Source organism: Rhipicephalus sanguineus, chromosome 2, assembly GCF_013339695.2.
Source record: "Rhipicephalus sanguineus isolate Rsan-2018 chromosome 2, BIME_Rsan_1.4, whole genome shotgun sequence".
NCBI classification, from domain to species: Eukaryota; Metazoa; Arthropoda; class Arachnida; order Ixodida; family Ixodidae; genus Rhipicephalus; species Rhipicephalus sanguineus.
In genome coordinates this window covers 211,997,633-212,018,808 of record NC_051177.1, presented here as the reverse complement: position 1 = coordinate 212,018,808, position 21,176 = coordinate 211,997,633, and the positions used below count along the sequence as shown (strand labels likewise).

Here is a 21,176-nt window from a genome sequence, read left to right as displayed (position 1 = left end):
GGAGAACTGGTTTCAGTATAAGAACAAACCGCTACCCCTCATCAATCCTTTCGTGCCTAAAATGAAAGTTTCGTCGAGTCCTTGTATTCCATGGTTGAATAACACGTTAAAACGCATGCGCAATAAAAAGAAGCGGGTATTTTGATGCACCAAAATGAACAGCCAGAACTGACTATTGGTCATCCTATCAACAATTTAACCGCTGGTTCTGTACTGCGCTTTCGAAAGCCAAAACAGAATTCTTTGATAAAACTGTTCCCTTGCTGCTGCGTTCTAACCACCATAAATTTTGGAGCATTATCTAACGGTGCTAAAATGCAACATATTCATTTAATACAGTTTAATGCTCCAGTTGTACTTAGCAAGTGCTGCAATGTTCTGAACAATGCATTTGCTGCGCATTTTCATAAGAGTACCACCACAGTATTTCCACTTTTACCAAAAATCAAATTCTTACCAATGGACCCCATCATCATTGATACAGTTGGTCTTGAAAGACCGGTTGTCAATTCGAAAGTGGCCGTTTCCAGGGAAGGTGGTGCGCCGGCAGGCGCGGCATCTTTTGATACTTGGTTTATTTCGTTGCGCGCGCTTGTTGAGCGAACAGCTGGCGCCGTGAATTCTCACCGCTGTCTGAAAGCGGCCGCACGCACACCTTATTAACGCGTTCGCTTGTGAGAATGGTGAACCATAGCACAACTACCGAGACGAGGACGATAAGAAGGGTGACAGGATTGTTGTGCCAGCAACTATGACATGCCGTTTTATGCATCTGGCCTATGAGTCACACCCAGACTAAGTAGCACCAAATCTCGTCGTCAAAAGGGTCCTATCGGTGGCCATGCACGGGGAGTCACATTGAAGAACTCGTGCGCACATGTGTGACTGGCCAGTCATGAACAGGGCAGCACGTGCCTCTGCTCCAATGCAACTCGTCATTCTTCCTGACAAAGCCTGCAAGAAGTTGCTATATGTTGCGGGACCTTTCATGCAGGTTTCATGCAGAAGTGTCCTTCGTATACGATGTGATCACGTCTACAGCGAAGAAATTCCAACTGAACTTTTTGCACAAGAGACGTAACAACGTGATCTCACATCCAATCATGGAACCAGTTTTCTTCAGCAAATTTCAATGAATTTCTCACAAAACACAGAATCATGCATTACAACTCTTCTGTGTATTACCTGCAAGCTACCAGCTTTGTGGAAAGATTGAACAGGATGTTAAAGCTGTATATTCCACTGGTTCTCTTTTAAAAGGCGTCATATATGAACAGCGATGCTTGATTACCTACAATCATGTCACTGTATGCCTCAGCCGACTACTGGTGCACCAGTAGTTGTTCTGTTGCTTGCTGTTCTTCACGGATGCCAACCTCGCACAAGACTCGACAAAGTGGGATCGCCTGACAAATGTTTCAGCACAGACCCATGAAGGGCACACGAGCAATTGCGAGCGCATGTAAGAAACAGGCAAAGGAGGTCGAAGAGCTACACCAAAGAAAAACACAGTCCCAAGGAACCCAACTTAATTGTTGGTTATTACGTGCTGGTTAAGTTACCTGCAGTTCTCTGCGCCCAAGAAGATTATTGAAAAGCGCGGACCAGCTTCATACCTTTTTTTTTTTTTTTTTTTTTTTTTTGCCATGGCATATAGAGCCCGAAATGCCACTCGACCACATGTGCCTGCCCGTCCCTCACTTCAGATCAAGGTGGTGCCCCCCCCCCCCCCCCCCCCCGAAAAAATTTTCTGCCTACGCCCGTTTTTACGGTGGTTTTAGGAAGTTACCGCAATGACGGGCTCTTGTTTGCAATTGCGGTGGCATAAAAAGGGAGCGGTGAAGAGGGACATTGCTTGTTAGAGACTTGAACACCATTATTGTTGTTTTATAATCTATGACTAGTTGTTGAGGCATGACTTGGTACTGACGAAAGAGTGGTTTCGATGAGGCCATGTAGTTAGTTTCGAGGGCTACAACAACCAGCCTGCAGCCACAAAGAAAGCTAAACTAAGGCCACGCATACGAGTGTTGTCTTACCAAGCTGAAGAGGCCGCCGTCTGAGCAGGAGGCGAAGCATGTTCACTGGGTAGTCGCTGGCTTGCTTCGACACTGCCAAATGAATTCACCGCCACTGCGCTCAGCAGCTGCTGTCACGTTCGATCGGCTACTGTCGACGCTCGCGATCCTGCTGCTGCTGAGCTCGCCTCGGCGCGCGGTGAGAACGTGAGAACGCGCAGGGCGCAGGCGGCGCTCGCGCCGTTTCAATCATGGCTGCGTCCGTGCCGTGGATTTCGTGACGTGGATGGGAACCGCGGCCCGAAGGATACCTTCGCGCCCGTATCCCCGAGTGCAAGCCCACGGCACCCGATAACGGCGGCCGTCGACAATGTTCGAGATCACGGACTTCCAGAGTAAGCAGCGGTTTACGCACTGACTTTGCCGCGCTCTCTGCGCTCGCGACGCTCAGCCGGTGTTTTGGGCGAAGTTCTGCTTGCGATCTGCCTCGGGTTTCGGGAATGAATCGAGCTTATCGATATGAACGCATCGGCTTAAGCGAACGGCTCTGTCTTTTTGTGTCTGACGTTGCTCATGTCATTTTCGTTTCAGAAATCGGCGTCGGCCTAGCCGGCTTCGGCGTCGCGTTCCTGTTCCTGGGAGTCCTTTTGCTGTTTGACAAGGGCCTTCTCGCATTAGGAAACGTGAGTGACCGTTTGTTCAGCATTTCTTTTATTCATCCTGCGTGCAAACGCTGGGAATGTGTCGAGCCTGCAGATACGAAAATGGGAGCGTTCTTGGCTTTTCAGAAAGCGCAAGTACGCGTGCATTCGAATTGTAACCTCCGAGACTGAAAGTTCGTGTGATCAGATGAATGGTGCCGGGACAAGTTTCAGCGGTTATCCCATTTCCAACTATGACAACATGACGTCATTTCTGACGCCATGGTTGGCTTGCCGTCGTGAGCTTTTCGCTAATTCCTAGTCTACTGTATAAGATTGTATGGCGCAACCAATCGACGGGACACAAGAAAGGTACACACACAACAGAGCACTAGCTTTCAACAATGAATTTTATTCCCTCTTCGGCGGAATAAACACAGACACACGAGCGGGAGGAGAGCGAGCGACAGAAGATAAACAAGAAAAACAAAAGATTTCACAAAGGAATCTTCCACCAATGCCAAGCCGCCTAGTCACAATCATTTTACTAAGGTGAAGTGGAACGATGAACAATGGTGCACACATTTTCCAGTTATGACGCGAGGAGATCCGTTTCTTTTTTTACTGAGGTCAACTGACGCCATGCTTTCGCACAAGTCATCCAGGCGCGCACTTTCAGCTGCTTCAGTTATCTCGCCCTTCAGTTTCTGGCCATTTTTTCTTATAATGCAGCAGTTTTCAAAGATTGGTTGGCAACCGCTTCAATGCATACCAAGGTGTCCAGCGAATGCTCGTCTTACGTTGTAACCGTGCTCCTTTAACCTAGCTATCGTTGAGACAGCGCCCTTTCTGTCCTACATACTTTATGCCGCTCAAAAGTGGAAGGGGATAACTTCTTCCTGTGTTGCGTTTCGCATGCTCACCAATTTTTCCGGTGTGGAAAATACCACTCTCACATCACATCTTTTTCCGATTTTCTTTACACGATGCGCAGTTGAGTGAACGTAGGGCATCGCCACTACTCTTTCACGTATGCTCAGTCTGCAAGGCTCATTAACAGATATATAGTGGTGGCCTGGTAACGAACTTCTTTAGCGGTGATAGGGCCACAGAAGTCAAGGTATGAACCGGAAAGCTTGCTGCCGTGAGCCTGTGCATTTGCTTCTGGAAGCTGCTGTGGTGGCATGATTTTGTCAACGCTTTTTTATCGATAGCTCTTTCTACTACCTTGGAGTGTGCGGATTCATACGGCAAAATGGGCTTCAATGCAACCTCTGAGTGTGCCTGTCTAAAGTAAAAAATGAAACTAAGAAATTGTGTGCCAAATGGAACCTGGATAACCTGATAACCTGGCCAAGGCACTTGATAATGGAAGAAAGTTAAGCTTAATAATGTTCTTCACTGCCAGTAGCCTCATTCCTGCAGAGCAGCCTAAACAAGCTGAGTGTTGATGAATCGGTTCTTTTGCACTTCTGTTATACAAGAATACCCACTAGATCGCCTTTCTGTTTTGCTTCAAAATAAGGCTGCATATTTTATTCCACGTTCTTATGACTATAGCAAAAGCATAGCACAAATTAAACTCGTCCTCTTACTACATCCTTTGTGTAATCATTGGGACATTGCCTTGCTCTCTTTGTGTCGTGAATACGTCTGTAGCACAGCGCCATTTTTGCAGCTTGAAATTCCTCATTACAGACCCAACAGCTGTGCAATTGGTGCATCTACAGAAAGGCTAATTCCTTTCGTCATCCAAGAGCCTTTGGAACAGCCTTCCTAACCACCATACTTTCCAGTAGTGGCCAATAAATCTCCGGCTTCTTCTAATGACACATTTTTTAAAGTAATTCTACATAACCTAATGGATTATGCCCATTGTTCTCATCATTGTCTTGTGCAGCTATACATTCATTGCTCTTTTGTAGTAGCCGAAGTATGTCCTGCTCGTTCTGTAATTCTATTGTTCATCTTTTACTGTGAGAAATTTTATTTTTTTTCTTGTCTGTATGGTTAGTTTCTTGTATATATTATAACACAGTATTACTGCATATTAGCACATATGTTACTCTAACATTTTTTTCCCATTTTCATTCTTGCAGTGGGTATATTTTTGTTGCTTCCTCATAGGCTTTCTAATTATTGTATGTGTTATAATCTATGACTGTATATTCTCCCCTTATGCAATGCCTCCAGGGTCCTGTAAGATGTCTTTTAATAAATGAATGACTCCTTATTTTGATATTTATTTTAAGGTTTTGTCCTCATGTATCATGATTCTTATTCTTTGATATATGCTTCGATTCTCCTTTTCCAATCTGTACTTGTTGGCATTTTTATGTTTATGGTTTATAGGCAATTTAGTTTCTAAGCAATCCACAGTATGATAAATATCTTGAACTTGCAGTATGTAAGGAGGCAAGAATTCAGATTTTAGACCAGTTCAGGCAAAGTTTACTGGGTGGCTAACTTCTCGAAGTAGCTTTTTTCTTTCCCAGTATTTAACGGAGTCATCCAGATTGGTCCTTCATTAGCCATTAAAATACTTAAAACAGAGTGTTTTCACACAAGTACACTCATGTGGAGTTTCTATGGAGCATGCAAGCAGTGTATATAATCTTTCGTCAAATTTTACAGAAAATAGGTTTTGTTCCCCTATTTCTCTTTGACCATATTTTCTGTAATTATTTTTATTTTGATGGGCCTTGAGGGGTGCCTGCCTTGAGCAAGCTTGTTCAGATTCCCAGAATAGGTAAAATCTCCACCAACATTGCTGGTGTAGTTTTCTGCTCGTGCGCTTTGCTGAAACATAAGGTGTGCACTTGTAGAAAGCATTCTTTTTGTTGTTGTTAATTGGCGATATTTTCCCCTTCCGCTGTTGTGCTTACAACATCCTGATGAATTTTAATGTGTTCATAGGCGGGCAGGTACTTCTTAAACTTCCAAAATCAAATGTCTTTAAGATTTGAGGTTGACAAGAAAATAACATACCGCGCTTTGTCTTTTGCAGAATGGAAGCAAGAGGTAGGAGCTAGTTAGTGAAGATAAGCTAGCTGGTCAAGTTTGCCCTTAAATTGTCTGTTGTGACTTGGCTGGCGCCATCCTTTGATGCTGCAGCGTTCTTCCTTTCTTTCTTTTTTCGGGGATGAAGTAGTTTATGGCAGCTGTGGCATAAAAGTAGACAGACATGCACTCCAAGCTGACTGCTTGCCGTTTCCTGTCACGACAATATGGTATGATAGCAAAAGAATTGAATCTAAAGTGGTGAAAATACATGGAGAATTTGATTGCAAATAATTTCTAAGAAAAATACGGTGGTCCCGCTACGTGCAGATCCTGTTCCTGAGTGGCCTGGCGTTCGTCATTGGCCTGGAGCGCACCTTTCGGTTCTTCTTCCAGAGGCACAAGATCCGTGGCACACTTGCTTTTTTTGGCGGCATTGCCATCGTCATCATTGGTTTCCCCCTCATAGGAATCATTGTCGAAACCTATGGCTTCATCCTGCTCTTCAGGCAAGCATTACAGGCGCCATCCCATTACTAAAGCAACTGGTGCGAAGCGCAACAGTTCTGTTGATGGTGTCTAAATGTCTTGATTTCTATTTATCCACATTTGACACATGTGTCTTAGAGTGAACAATAAGCCCATTTCTGATCCCATTATGCCATGATTGGCACTGCGTATCTACAAGATGCATAATTATTAACGTTGTGACAGAAACAATCAGATAGAAAGACACAACAAGAGTGCCAACTCATGACTGGAGCTTTATTGTTATAAGTCGCATATTACAGATCTGCATGAGTATGTGCAGATCAAGATAACAAATCGCTCTGAAAGCACAAACCAAGATTTAAAAAAAGAAAAACAACAAACACAGCTACTTCAGATCGATCAGAATACTCATCCAAATAATCTATAGTTACTCAATTAGCTCCCTTATCTACCATGGTAAATATTTTATAAGTGTTTCCACCGATAAAGTATTTGGTATGTAAGCATGAAGACTGATTGACCGAACTCGTTGCGTGTCATCTCACGGGTTAAGTACCGTTACCACTTGAGGCACGGAATAATATTAGCAGCTGCTTTGTATTTCAAACATATTGCCTATTCAGTTGTAGGCTACGTTGCAAATCCACTCCATCTGTCTTTCGGAACAGCTGTTGTTCATCAGCTGTTGTAGGCTGGGCTATGCGGTTCTTGCAGAACGGCGTACTTTGACCAGCCGGGTGCGACCACGTGCACGCAATCTTGACAGGGGTCGGTAGACGGCTCACACCTTTGTATGGGCTGTGTTGACGCAATAGCATTAAAGAGCTCGTTTGGCAGAAATTCCGGTGTCAGTGTCGGCAGCGTTGTCTTTGTTCATGAGCAAAAAGTCGGCATTGTCCGTGAGCGAAAATTCTAGGTAGATGCAAATGAAGAAATAATAAAAAATCTTGGGTTTAAGTGGGACCAAACCTGCGATCCCTCGCTCCGTGGCACGACGCATTTAGCTGCTACACATACATCCTCTAGCATACTAACAGTGAGCTATCTATAGATACATTAGATACACCATTTAGCATTGGTGGTACACACATCTCTGAGGTTCTTCAGTGGCTTTACTATCACCCGTGCAAAGCACCCAAGGGCGCACTTTTAAACGGCGTCGCCCTGCCGTGCGTATTTTGTCACGCCGCATGCATGGATATTGGAGCCAGAGGGCATCCGCTCTGACTTTTCTTGCAGCACAGTTTAGGTCTCCACCGAGAAGCAAAGCAGCCTAGCGATTGGGAAGGCGATACGATGAGGTCCGATTACGCTATCACGTTCTACTCTTCAAAGTGAAGCTCAAGCATCCTCCAAGTTTTTCTGCTGTGCTTGCATTGCGTTCACATGTTTCACATTTTTTAGCATTATGTTTTTTATGTTTTTATGTTTTTTATGCATTATGTTTAGGCTGTTCAGATTAATTTAAGAGTAATTCAGCCACGGCCAACGTCTCAATTTCCTGCATGTAAGCAGGGCTAGGCAGTATCGAAAATGCATGTATCTTACTGTCTTGGATACTCTTTGGGTGTCTTTTACATGTAGAATGGCACCTTGAGCAGGTGGGGTATCAGTACACTCAAACCTCGTTATAACGAACACGGATATAACGAATTATCGGTTATAACGAAGTAAATGAAGAATAGTCTTGTCATAACTACAGTGTTACAAATAAATGTTTATAACGAATTTTCGGATATAACGAAGTTATTTTCGTGGCAGATGCGACTTTGTTATAATGAGGTTTGAGTGTATATGTATTTTCGATGCATCGTATATCTTAAGTTACAAGGTGCACCTCTGGCACAAGTGTCTGAGGCTGTTTACCAGCTTGAGGTGGTTAAACTTTAATGCAGAAGGTCACACATTAGGGAGTTTTCGAATAGGGGCCCCCATCGTTTTGGGACCCCAAAGAAATAGCATCAAGGCCACTGCGCACGTGTGTGACCCAAACAGCATTTGGGTTTTACATTGGGAACGCTATTTCTCGAATTTAGCAGGAGCCCCAAAGCCTGCCCCAAAAGCTTTGCGTCAAACAAACAAGGCAGCACCCACTGAAGCAACAGCTCTTGGCCAAGGCTAGAGTGACCTAGAATAAGGGGAGTGTCCAAAGCGCCGCAGACCCTATTTGAAAAGTTCCTGCTTGACCCAAAGCGAGCTCATGCAAGGGGCTTTGGGGCCGCTATTCGAAAACTCCCTATTAACTGTCATTTTTATCTAATGAGTGAACATGAATGACATCAGAAGGTGCTGTGGAGCAGTGGTAACAGGAATTATAAAAGTTTGGATGATTGATTAGTTTCCGCTTTATATTTGTTATGTGGAATGTTGAAACTTGAGAAAAATCAGGCCAGCCAGTGCTCATAGCATACCATTTTGTTTTCCTTATGCTTTGAAAAATACATTCTCAACACTAATCATCAAATGTATTGCTGTTCTGCATAACAGCCTCAGCTATAATAAATTTCAGTGTTGTCACCTGTTATATACGCTGCAGTATATGTTAGCAGCAACATATATTGCAGCGAATGTGTGTACCCAAATAGAACTTTGCTAGTGTTCTCCAATTACTGCATACTCCTTAGTACTACGTATTGGAAACGCAGGTGCAGAGGGTAAAGAAGAAAGTTTATGAAATTTATTCGGATGACGCTGGCACCTCGGTCAGTGCTGCCCGCGTATTTAGCGCCAGCATGCTGTTTTAAAAGTCAGGTAATTATAGGGGAACAATTTGCTGGTCTATATCATGACAGCTTTCACTCAAGGGCCTGCGCATTACAGTCAAGAATCCAGCCATCTTCTACAATATATATTTTCTACCGGCAGACCTTTCTTTCTCTTATTTTACTATTTTTAAACTTCGGGGCATTAGACAGGTTAATTGCATCATTATTTACTCTATTTTCTACGCCGTTGGCAGACGTTTCAGGCAAACAATCATTGACAAACCGTTCGCTTTAACAACTTATGAGGACAATGGACCACTCTTGCATTTGTTTGAGCATGCAGTATGTCTTGGTGCTTTGGGACGTCATGAATCTTGTAATTTTTAACAGCGAGGCTGTTATAGCTCGCCGTAGTTTGTGCGGTGTTGCGAAAGACTCCACAGCTGGACTCCACAGGCATTGGAGAAGCTCGAGTACAGCAAGTGCGAGTGTTAAATGAAAACTCTGCTCGGCAAAGTGGAGCACGTGAAAGGGAGAGAAATAAAGGGAATACACAAAAAGGGAGAAAGAAATAGAAACAGAGATATAGACAGAAGAAAGGAAGAAAAAATAGAGAGAAGGCCACCCTCTTCCTTCAGGCTTAGCACCATTAGTGCAAAGCTGTCATAATTTTTTTTATTTGAACCTTTGGTTCAAATAAAAATGGATGTCATTGGATGTAGTTGGCTTCCTTCAGTGACGGCTAACTGGTATGTTTTTTATGTCTGACTCAAATTTAACGTTTAAACCGTATGCTGTTGCCGACACATCTGCTAACAGCATACATTCGCTAGTTATATTTTTGACAGTTTGCACATTTCCTCCCCTGTGACCATCCTTTACCAATTTTGGGGAGTTGGTCAAAGTTTGTGTCGTAAACGTACCACACAAGACTGTTTAGAAGCAAATAGTACTGTCCATAACAGCTGTTTTTAGAGTTTATTTCTGTAATTAATACATTTACCTCTCTACGCACTCGGATGCTTTTCACTGCTTTGGCATCAATGCTCCTCAAAATTCCTAATGTTCTTTCCAATTTTTTTCTTGTCTGCTCATGGGTATGACTTAGATGCATTATTTTCAATATCTCCCACACTGTTTTAACACGATAGCGTTAAAGAGCTCGCTTCCCAGAAATTCCGGTGTCGGCGTCAGCGACGTCGAAAAATCGGGAAAGATGCAAATAAAATAATAAAAATTTCCGGTCCCATTGAGGATCAAACCCAGGCCCTTTTCGTGGCAAGCAGGTGTCCTACCACAAAGCCACGATGTTATTTGCAACTGCTTCGGAAAAAAACACTACATAAATGCCATGTAGTGGAAGGAGTCTCCTTAACGCATTTAGTCTTGCATGGCAGAAGCGCACAATCACGGAAGGCGATGCTTAACTGCATCAACTGTTTCAGTGCGATTTTCTTGTGTGAAAAACTTTGAAGTACACAGGCACGTGAAGACCAATTTCACATCCTTCGCACTCCCATCGGCACTCGGACTTCTTGCCGTGTGCCTTGCAAACTAAGCACAGCCTTGAGGGATGATTCTTTATTTTGTTCGGAAGGTGTCACGATGAAAATTAGCCTGTTCGGCGATCTGTAGGCACATTGGTGAGGCCATCAAACTATGTTTTTTTGCACAACGCCATGCTTCAAAAAGCCGGGATAGTGCACCCATCACCGATGGACAACTATGTTCATTTAGCGGAAAACATATCAAGCAAACAGCAAACGTTAGATAATGTGCTGCCATTTGTAAAAAACATGTCTGGACTGCAGCAGAGCCTATATGGTTTCGCTGTTCTAGCATTGTATGTCCAAGTAAAAATTAAATTAAGCACTGTGACAGACGGACTGTTGCTAAACGGAAGCATTCCAGCTCTCCAACAACGATGCCAATCCAGAGTTGCTGGCATTCTTTTCCAGGTATCTGTAAGAAACCCTACAGGGGCCATGTGGAGGGACGATGCATCTTCCACTGCACAAAATACACACAGGCCGGAAGATGTATCACACAGCCTGCGCTTCACATGCCTAGGAGCAAGAAATGTTTGTATGCTGCCTGTTGGCATCAGAGCTGCTGGAATTGAGACCTCTGTTCGGCTGTGAGAGAGGAGAACCGCATGTAGCCATAAGTGCAAGGAACAAATGTTTTACTACTATATATCAGATAACCTTTTCCTAGAAAGCACCGAGCTGAAACTGTGTCAATACAGAAATTGGACTTAGCTGAGTGAAAGGCATTCTTAGGCAACTCCAGTCATAGATTCTGCCTGCCTCAGTTGTTCATGTTTGACAGCTTTGTGTTGTTATCTCTCTCCCTTTGCACAGTGGGTTCTTCCCAGTTGTCATCAACTTCCTCCGTAGGATACCCATCTTGGGCAGCTTGTTCAACCTTCCGTTCATAGGACCGGTAAGTGCCTCAGTTAACCATCATCATTTGTTTGGCCCTTAAAGTAGTAGCACCCCTGTTGGGGTACTGCATAAGGGGGCAGCATACATAAGGAAAAGGAATGTTGGGACAGTCATGAATTAGGTAATGACACTTGGAAGGGCACAGAAGGTGGAGTGCAGTGACGTTCTAACTCACAAGTAATGCAGTCAAGTAAAACCTCTTTAAAAGAGACACTCAAGGTACCAAAGAAATGTGTCTCTTGTAACCGAAAATTATAAAAACACCAAGGAGTCTCACTACATCAGCATCAAAGGGTGTTAAACAAATGTACAGGGAACTAATTGTTCAGGATGGCTTAGAGAAGTCATTTGTCATAGTTTGTTCTTGAGTGACTGCAGATTGCGTTGGCTTCCTTCCCAACTTCTGGACGTAAAGCACTTCACTTTGCAACCCTTCCTGTTGCTCACAATACCATTCAAGTGCTCTCAGGTACTATCGGCATAAAAAGCTACTGGCACTGCAGACGTTGCATTGGAAATCATACTCCATGGTACTCTGTCGCAGAGTCGGTGTGGGAGCGCGACAGGGATTATAAAAGCTTAATGACAATGTTTGATGGAATTTGTAGTCACAACCGTGAGAGGAGTGACATTCAGCTGTGGAACGGAACAGAATCTGAGACAAGGAAATGGAAATTGCAGTGCCCAGCAGTTGGTACTGTGATCTAGGCCATGTTGCGTGAGCCTGTCTGAGTTGAGTCTCTTGTAAATAGTGAAGAATTTGCTGTGGAGACCTAAAAAAGATTGTCCTTAGTAACCCAGTATGTCTTGTACCATGTCTCTCGCATGGAACCTTGTTAACATGGTGAACATAGGAAAAGCAACCAAACCATTTTCAAATGTCGCTTATAACCAAGTGTCTCTTGCAACATTGTCTCTTGTAACGAGATTCTACTGCATAATCAATGCAGTCAATTTGAAAAAGCAAAAAAGGTGCAAAACAGCAAAAATAGCTCAACATACATCAAGCTTCAATACACAGTACATTTATTAGTATATAGTCCAAAACTTGTTAGTGTTATAGTATTCAATTACTATTTGTGGTGAGGTAAACTACTCCTTTCTGCAACACCTGCCAGTGATTCCTCCGTAAAGCTCATTTTATGTTGCTTGCAGCCACCTACGCATATTGTGGGCAGGCACTTCATCATCATCTGTATATGATCATAATCACATGGGGTTCGTCGTCATCATAGCTTGTGGGGACACATCTTGAGATTGTTCTGTGTCTCCGATGTGATCCGTTCACCACGTCTTCAGGGTGTATTAAAGGCATGTCAACTGCTACGCCACAAATGGTGGAGGTGCTGGGTACATTAAGCACTGGCAATGCCAGTGTCACTGAAAAAGCCTCTGTTGGTTTCAGTAATCCACGTAGAATCTACTTTGGGAGTTGTCTAAGCGATCCGTAAGTGTAGAGAGTTCTATTATACGCAGTGCCTATTCTGTGGTCCAGACCACAGGATAAACTCCAGCTTTATTCTGTGGACCAGACCATAAAATAAAGCATAGCATTATTTTGTAGACCACACAATAATCTTGTGCACTGTGAGCCCTGGAATGTACTGTAGCTCAAACAGCCCACCTCTCTTGACGACGATTTCTGTGCACCATACCACAGAATACAGTCCCAATCTATTCTGTGGACCAGACCATAGGATAAACTTCAGCTTTATTCTGTGAACCAGGCCACAAAATAAAGTTCAGCTTTATTTTATGGACCATACCAAACAGACTTGCGCCAGCTTATGCCGTGAATCATGCACACACAGATTCGCTGTAGCCCAAACAGCCCACCTCTCTTTACGACGGTTTTCTCTCACAAATTGCGAGATTGTGGGGGGTTTATTCTGTGGTCTGGTCCACAGAATAGGCACTGCGCCCTCCTCCCTTGATCACAGCTTCTCTCTCAAATCGCAAGGTTCGCTTGCCATGTTGCGAATGGCTCCGGACCAAGGAGGTTACGTCTGGGATGGCATGCACCTTTGGCATGCTTCCAGCACCTTTGGCATGCTTGCTGGTCTGACATGCCAAAGCAGGTCAGACCAGTTTGTCGTTGTGAATTGAAGCAGTAAAAGGAAGGCGTATAACAACAAATGAAAGTGGTTCTAAAAATTTCTGGACCTGATCTATCATGTGCGGAACGCTTAAGTCACTTTCACCAGAGTACATTTGTGTCGTGCAAGAGAAGTTTGCTAAAATCTGCACGGGAGACTCAAATTTTGAGCGATCCTCCCAATTGCACGAACACGGCCACAGGTCTCCCAAAAAAACAGCACCATTTGCACCGGGGGAGGGGATCCTAACAACAAAGGACAATGCTACTCAAATTTTCTGGTCCTGATCTATTGCGTCCAGACACACTTCAGTCACTTTCACCGCAGCACATTAATGTCACGCAAAAAAGGTGCACTGAGATTGGCAAGGGGCTACTTTAGCTGTTTCAGTAAAGTTTTCAGATGTTGACGATCATAGAAGTAGTCGTAATTATATGACACGTGCAAGCGTATGTACTTAGTGAAGTGTGCTGTGTCCAGCGACAACTAGTAGGTTCTCGCCAATCTTCTGGAGCTTTTTTGCGTGACGCAGGTGTGCTGCGGCGAAAGTGGCTTAAGCGATGCGTACTCGATGGATCAAGGCCATAAAATTTGATAAACGCTGTCATCTGTTATTACTGTTTTCTTTTTGCGGTGGTGTTAGTATTATTTTTCGGATGATTTTTGGCCGCGCCCATTCAGAAGGATCGCTCACGATTCGAGTCGCCCATGCATATGTTAGTGCACTTTTTCGCGTTACACAAGCGTACTGTGGTGAAAGTTACTTCAGTGTTTGATCAGGTCACGAAATTTTAGAACTGCTGTCATTTGTTGTCATTATGCGCCTTCCTTTTGTTGCTTCCGTTCACAATAAGTTTATCTGCGGCTGATATCAATAATCGCATATGTCAGAACAGCAAAGTATCCCAAAGGTGGGATTTGCCTTCGCATTTCGAAGTGAACACCTGGGTTCCCTATGTCCGGACCCATTCACGAAACGGCAAGCAAACCTTGTGATTCGTGAGAGAAGCTGTCGTCAAGGGAGGAGGGCGCAGTGCCTATTCTGTGAACCAGACCACAGAATAAACCCCGGCAATCTCGCAATTTGTGAGAGAAAACCGTCGTCAAGAGAGGTGGGCTGTTTGTCTGGTGCGCACGGTCGACAGCACAAGTCTGTTTGGTGTGGTCTACAAAATAAAACCGAATTTTATATTGTGGTCTGGTCCGCAGAATAAAGCTGGAGTTTATCCTGTGGTCTGGTCCGCAGAATAGGCACAGCGTTAATCGAAGCAAGCTCAAGCAGTTGAGGAAGAAGACGACAGAATCCATGCCATTGGGACTTGGGGGAAGGACAAGAGAATAAAGAAAAAGTTTGAAATGGCGACATGAAGAGTATCGTCTGCTTATGCTCTTCGATACTCTTCATGTCGCCATTTCTAACTTTTTCTTCTCCTTCCCCCAGTCCCACTGGCATAGATTCTGTCGTCTTCTTCCTCAACTGCTTGAGCTTGCTTCACTCATCCATACAACGCATGAGACCATCCAACTTGTGTCATCATGTTCACTGCACATACTACTAGAAGTGAACGGTCGAGCTATGCAAGCACTTCAGTTTTATTTATAAAAAGAAGCAAAGCAAAGCCAGAGGACATATTCAGAGGCACAACTGTCATTGTATGGGGCTATGGCGGCCATGAAAAAGAACACTGTGAATGGATAAGAATACGTCTGAAGCACCAGTCACAATCTGTAGAAATACTGGCACTGGTGATAGAAGGCATCGAGTATGACTTTCTACTCTCTTGTCCAGACATGAAATGGCTGAAGCTTAACATTCACTAAGACGCACCGTGTCATTGAGCCAAGATGTGCAACCAATGGGAAAGAGAGACGAAATTCACATTGTGACGAAATCCGATGACATCCCTACAATAGATCCAGAATTATTTTGCAGAGAAGGCTACCCTCCAGGTACAACAAAGTTGGAGGTTCCATTCAAACTGCATGACACAACGGTTGTACCGAAAAAACCATACAAACCCACACGGGAAAAGAAAGCATGGATGAAGGAAGAGCTTAGGAAGATGCTCGACGCAGGCATTATCCGTACGTGCGTACCGCCATATGCACGGCCGATAACCATAGTGCCCAAGGTGGATGGGAGCCTTACACTTTGCACGGATTACACAGCCATTAACAGCCAGACGCATCTTATTCCTTTTGCTATGCCCAGAATAGATAGAATTATAGGCGAGACAGGCGGATGTCTTCAAGAGGATACAAAGCAGTACACCGCTTTCATAACTCCATTTTACACTTATGGGTACAACCGTCTGCCTTTCAGATGGAAGAACTCGCCTAGCTGGTCCCAGAAAATGATTAATACAGTTCTACACCCTTTCATTGGAACCCTTTGTAATGTCTACATGGATGATATCATCGTTTATTCTAAAAGCGAAGTCCTTCATCCACAACACATGGCACAGAGAATTTTCTCTTCTAGTGGCACAGGTCCTCACAGCTTTGTCAGAAGCCTACCTCAAAGTCAACTTTAAGAAGAGTGAATTTTTTAAGAGCAAGGTGACTTTTTTGGTAGAGTACTGGACGGCACTGCGAAAAGGGCCAAGGAGTGGCACGCATCGCAGAACTCGTGAAGCCCTTTGATATCTACTCATTGCGTGTGTTCTTGGGGCTGGCCGGTCATTTTAAGGCATTTATCCAAGATTATGCGCTTAAAACGAGGTGTTTGACAAGACTGATGCAAAAAGATGTACCATTCACCAGGAACAGATGACTGCGAAACGGCCTTCAAAGAGCTGGTACGAGTTATATCGTCTGATCCAGTCCTTACACTACCTGACTTTGATCTACCGTTCGAGCTCAACACGGATGTATTGCGTTACGGAACAGGAGCAATACCTTACCAGCGAGATGAAAGTCAGCCAAGTAATAGCCAACTCCGAGTAATTGGTTACCACATTTACACCTTTAACAAAGCGGAAGTGAACTATACAACAACGGAGAAAGAAGCACTGGCCGTTCTAAAGGCTGTTCGGTACTTCCGCTCTTACCTGGAAAGTATAAAATTCAAGTTATACACTGACCACGAGGCACTTACCCACCTTTTGAAAATGGCAGAGCCAAAAGGAAAAGTCGCCTGGTGGGTAAGCGAGATAAAACAGTTCGACTTTGGAGTGACTCATCGCCCAGGAGCTTCAATGAAAGACGCCGACGCAAAGTCCAGGCTGGGCGTCAAACTTGTTGATGTGCAATGCAAAGCAGTAAGTGCAGCCAAAGTTTGGAAAGAGACTGAAGCTTTACATCTTGCACTAACCGGAAGAATTGCAGTGCCTCCTACACTAATTCTGAAAATTCTAGCTCTTTATCACACAAGTTGTAAGTCGGGCAGTCACGGTGGTTTCTGGCAGACCTGCATGAAAGAAGACACAAAATATGTGCAATCATGTCATGAATGCCAGATCAACAAAGTAAAGTTTAAACAGCCAACCCAACAGATGATATTACCAAAGCACTCTACTACACCATTTGAAGTGATTGACATGGACTTCGCTGGACTTGGAAAAAAATCTGAGAGTGTGAAAAGAATTCGAGCCTTCCTGTTGTGCGTCGATGAGTGCACGATGGTGGCAGCATAAGCAGGAAAGGAGAACGCCAACAGGGTGATCTCCTTTCTAAACCGCAAGATGTTTGAGAACGTGAAGGTATTGGTAACAGACAATGGACCAGCGTTCCGGAGTCACCAACTCAATGAATGGGCAAAGCGGCGAGGACTTACGCTCAGGTTTACTGCGCCGTATCATCCAGCAGCTAATGGACTAGTGGAGCAAGCTATTTGAGATATCCCACTTCCCAGGTGGATGGAAATGCTGCCTTAAAGCTGCAGTAGCTCATCCTGTACAACAGCTCTGGGATGCACACCGCTGTTTGCTGCTTTGGGAAAAGCAACAGATTTGCCAACTGACACGACCTTTGGAGTTGAAGCGACAATCCGCCTGACAAGAACTGAAGAGAGCGAATTGAAGTACGGGGAGAGGATGAAAAGGAAGAAGAGAGAGAATGCAACGAACCCAGGAATAGAGGCGGGAGACTTCGTGCTGGTGAGAAAAGGATTGCCGAGCTCGGGTGCGAATCACAGAGGGTCATTTTCTGTTGTTAGGACAGCAAGCCAGCAGGGACATTTAAAGACGATCTGGTATATAGGCCCCAATGGCACCATCGAATCAGCGTCTATAGCTAACGTTTTCAAATATCATCCCAGGAGGGATGAAAACAAGGGTGGGAGAGTGAAGCAAGTACAGTACTATGTTGGCAGGTATGCATTGGTTCATTCAGCCAAATTGTATTTTAAATCAATTGATACGTTTTACATAGTTCAAAACAGTTTCTTCTTCATACGAGTTTCAATCAGGCATAATTTTGTAGCTTTTTCCTCTGTTTTCGTTGTACGAGACCACCTTTATTGCGAATGATGGCAGCCACCGCACATGGAAGTGCATTACATGTGTCTCAGCTGGCTTTTGCCAATGCTTGTGTACACGTTTGTGTAGCGATCTGCTACTGAGCCAAAACAGATGCTGCTGCATTAAACTGCAGTGCCAGCTGTCCACATGGTGCCGGTCATTTCTAACTATATTTGTATGCAGCGCATCAGCTGCCAAGCTCACACAGTCTCTGTGCTGGTATGCTTGCTGTACTCTATGCGCACATTTGCTGCGGGAGTGTTGGTGCAGTGAGGCTTCTTTATGCCTTTGCCGTTCTGACCATCCATGGGTGCAGCATTTTTTTTTTGTTGGGTCAGCATCGCAAATGCAATTCGATTTTGTTTTGGCAAGCGAAACACACCTCATTTGCTCCCAAACAAGGAGGCGGCAGTGCACACCAGCAGCAAGTTCTAGAACGGCGCACTTGGGCTGTGTGCCGACAAAAAGTACATCTGCAACAGCTCTGTGCCGGAAATGCTTCCAACAGATAGTGAAAGATGCTTGCTGCAACAAGGTTGTCGATGATAAGTTGTACAGGTAATCGCCATCATCCTTCCATGCATTTCTTGTGCTTATCCATATAGGCATCTTCGTACTTGCGCCGTAGTTGGAATCACTGGTAAACTAGTCTTTGAACTTATGAAAAGATGGAAGATCTTCATAGCAGGGAACAGCACAGAAACACGAGACAAGAGAGACTGACAGGACTGTATCTGCGCTGTTTGCTGCTATGAAGTCAAGCCAGCAAGCTCAACTTTACACTCTTTTAATGGAAGATCTCTTGCTGCACTTTGTGGCACCGGCCACACTGCAAGTTAGCAGGCACGGTTAACTTTTACGTAAAAAAAATTGCGATCACTGTACACACTAACTGGTTGGGCACATAATGTGCCACTGCAGCTTAAGTGGTCAGCAAGTACTGTGGACCTGACAGAGACTGAGTCGAGAATTCGTAGCAATGGTTTAACTGTTTGTATGTTTAGAACAGGTACACATTGACAAGGTTTCACTGCACTAACATTCCCCCAGATATACTAAGTGCATTTCAGTTTTATAGGAATCTTACCGTTAACCTTGCACATGCTCATTCTACATTTCTAGTGCATAGATTGTCTAATCACTTTGTAATCCCCATGTGAACATTACGGGAATGCAATATCAAGAATTAGCATATCAAATTTTTAATTAACTTAAACACGAAAATTAATTTTATAGCTAGCTTGGTCCTGTCGTGAGGCTTCAAGACGGGCACTCATATTTTGCAGAAGTGCTGCATGTGCATTGTTTCTGCAGGTGCCTCAAAGAAACAGACCACATCATTTTGATGCGGAGCATGCAGTTTATGTTACTTCAGTGCACTTAACGTCGTTCTCTACCCCTCCCCCTTTTGTTCCAGTTTATGGATCGCCTTTCAGGAGACAAGGGCAGGTCGATTGTGTGAGCTTTTGTGCTGGGCCCCATGGTGGCTGCTGTCCGCACTGGGGCAGGTCGCCATCGTACTCTACTCGGTGGCGTCCAAGGTCACCACGGGGGCCGTCTGGGCACGGGACGCGGCTGTCGGTGCTGCGCAACAGGCACGCGATGCTGCAGCCGAAGGCATGACGAGGGGGGCGACGGCGGTGAGGGGGGCGGCCGCATCGACCACTGCCGCCATTGGAGCCGGCACCCTGGCGGTGCGATCGGCAGCGAGCCTCGGTGCGGCACGAGCGGCAGCAGTGGCTACGGAAGCACGGGCTGCAGTCACTTCGGGGGTTGCAAGAGCGGCGACCATGGCGACGGCAGTGCGGTCTGCGGCGAGCCTTGGTGTGGCACGAGCAGTGACAGCAGTACGGTCGGTGGCGAGCTTCGGAGCAGATGCATTTCAGGCGGCGAAGGCGGCTACGTCTGCAGCGGCTGTCGGCATCGCTGCAGCTTCAACATCCGCTAAGGCTGTGGCTGCCACCGGAGTGGTGAAAGTGGTGAGCTTCGGAGCAGATGCTGTGCAGGCAGCAAAGACTGCTAGATCTGCGGTGGCTGTCGACGTTGCCGGAGCTGCAACTTCTGCTAAGGCTGCGGCTGCTGCCGGAGCCGGGAGAGCGGCATCTGCAGCGACTGTGGGAGTAGAGATGGCAGCACGAGCCGCCCACTCTGTAGCTTCCGTCAGAGCTACAGAAGCAGCACGGGTGGTACGTTCCACGGCAGGCATCGGCACAGCAACAGCAGTTCGTGCCGTCAGCTCTGCAGTAGAACTTGGCGCTGCACAAGCGGCACAGGTCTTGGATGCCGTGCAAAAGCGCAGAACAAACCAACAGTCCCCAAATGACAAAGAAGCCAACCACCGCAAGGGCCCATCACCCGACCGAAGTAGCCATCGATCGAGCAAGAACTCAAAGAATAGCTCGTCTCAGCCAAGTCGTGGCCAAAAACGCAAAAGCCCGAAGAGCTCTGGTGCATCACAGCCCCCCAAAAGTTCATCTAAGCGTTAAATATCGCCAACACACGTCATCCACACTGCCAGTGATGCCTGGCTATTGTGCTCTCTCCGTCTGTCGTCGTCCTCCTTGAATGTGTCTTGCCATCCAGTCACGTGACATCATCACTTCTTGCCTTCTTTATGGGTTATCCTACGTCTGCCTTACCTCTAAATTCCTTTTTCTTTTGTTTAACACATCACCAGCAGCTGTCAATAAAGCCGCGCTGTTCCTGAATATTGATGCAGTATTGTACGAAGGTGCTTGCTGTTTTTTAGGCCATGTGTTAAACCTTTATTGCAAAGAAATGTGCAGTGCCTTGTGGTGTTACCAACACACATTTCTGTGCAGTCTTTGAAAGTGTAAAGGGACGCAACTTTAACCACAGTGCATTTCCTTATTTAATGTTATGTGTAGTTATATATTTTTTTTATAATTAACAGTCTATTTATTCATTTTCAATGGTGAGCATGTTGTGTACAGAAACTGACATGCCTGATCTTGCCTTTGGAGAATAAGGCAAATAAAAATATATGAGTGACAAGGAGAAAACTAATGTGATTGTCTCAGAATATCTTAGTGTATACCAAGTAGTGACACTGAACCCTACGGAAACTCACATGATTGATCTTGCCTTTGGAGAATGAAAATGTATGAGTGACAAGGAGAAAACATGAAGGATAGATTACTTTTAAGGGCTCGTTTTTTCTTTGTTAGACACAATATTAATGAGAACTAACAGACAGAATGCCAAGGAAAGTATAGGGGGTGTTATTTGTAGTAATTAGAATATAAATGTGAAGAAAGTAAAGTGGACGAAAAGATAACCTGTCGCCGGCAGGGACC

General features: G+C 44.9%; 3 protein-coding genes across 3 annotated transcripts in view; 2 read left to right on the top strand and 1 right to left on the bottom strand.

The window, feature by feature from the left end:
* LOC119384056 (uncharacterized) overlaps positions 1-2,180 on the bottom strand; it is a 112,051-nt gene extending 109,871 nt beyond the window's left edge. The window contains exon 1 of the mRNA XM_037652343.2: positions 2,040-2,180. Within this exon, the coding sequence (XP_037508271.1) occupies positions 2,040-2,079 (40 nt within the window). The 5' untranslated portion in view covers positions 2,080-2,180. The remainder of the gene's footprint in view (positions 1-2,039) is intronic.
* Positions 2,181-2,195: 15 nt separating this feature from the next.
* Positions 2,196-20,567, top strand: LOC119384057 (vesicle transport protein GOT1B). The gene is made up of 5 exons (XM_037652346.2): positions 2,196-2,413; positions 2,610-2,701; positions 5,990-6,168; positions 11,220-11,301; positions 19,277-20,567. Exons 1-5 carry the CDS (start codon positions 2,389-2,391, stop codon positions 19,319-19,321), a joined length of 423 nt encoding a protein of 140 aa, XP_037508274.1. The 5' UTR covers positions 2,196-2,388; the 3' UTR covers positions 19,322-20,567.
* On the top strand, positions 19,650-20,345 carry LOC119382220 (uncharacterized). Its single transcript, XM_037649933.1, has one exon. It carries the CDS (start codon positions 19,650-19,652, stop codon positions 20,343-20,345), a length of 696 nt encoding a protein of 231 aa, XP_037505861.1.
* Positions 20,568-21,176: the final 609 nt, after the last annotated feature.

Coding starts and splice junctions, on each gene's coding strand:
- LOC119382220 (XM_037649933.1), top strand. CDS start 19,650: ATGGCGACGGCAGTGCGGTCTGCGGCGAGCCTTGGTGTGGCACGAGCA.
- LOC119384057 (XM_037652346.2), top strand. CDS start 2,389: ATGTTCGAGATCACGGACTTCCAGA. Junction 2,414..2,609: donor CGAGATCACGGACTTCCAGA/GTAAGCAGCGGT, acceptor TTTTCGTTTCAG/AAATCGGCGTCGGCCTAGCC. Junction 11,302..19,276: donor ACCTTCCGTTCATAGGACCG/GTAAGTGCCTCA, acceptor CTTTTGTTCCAG/TTTATGGATCGCCTTTCAGG.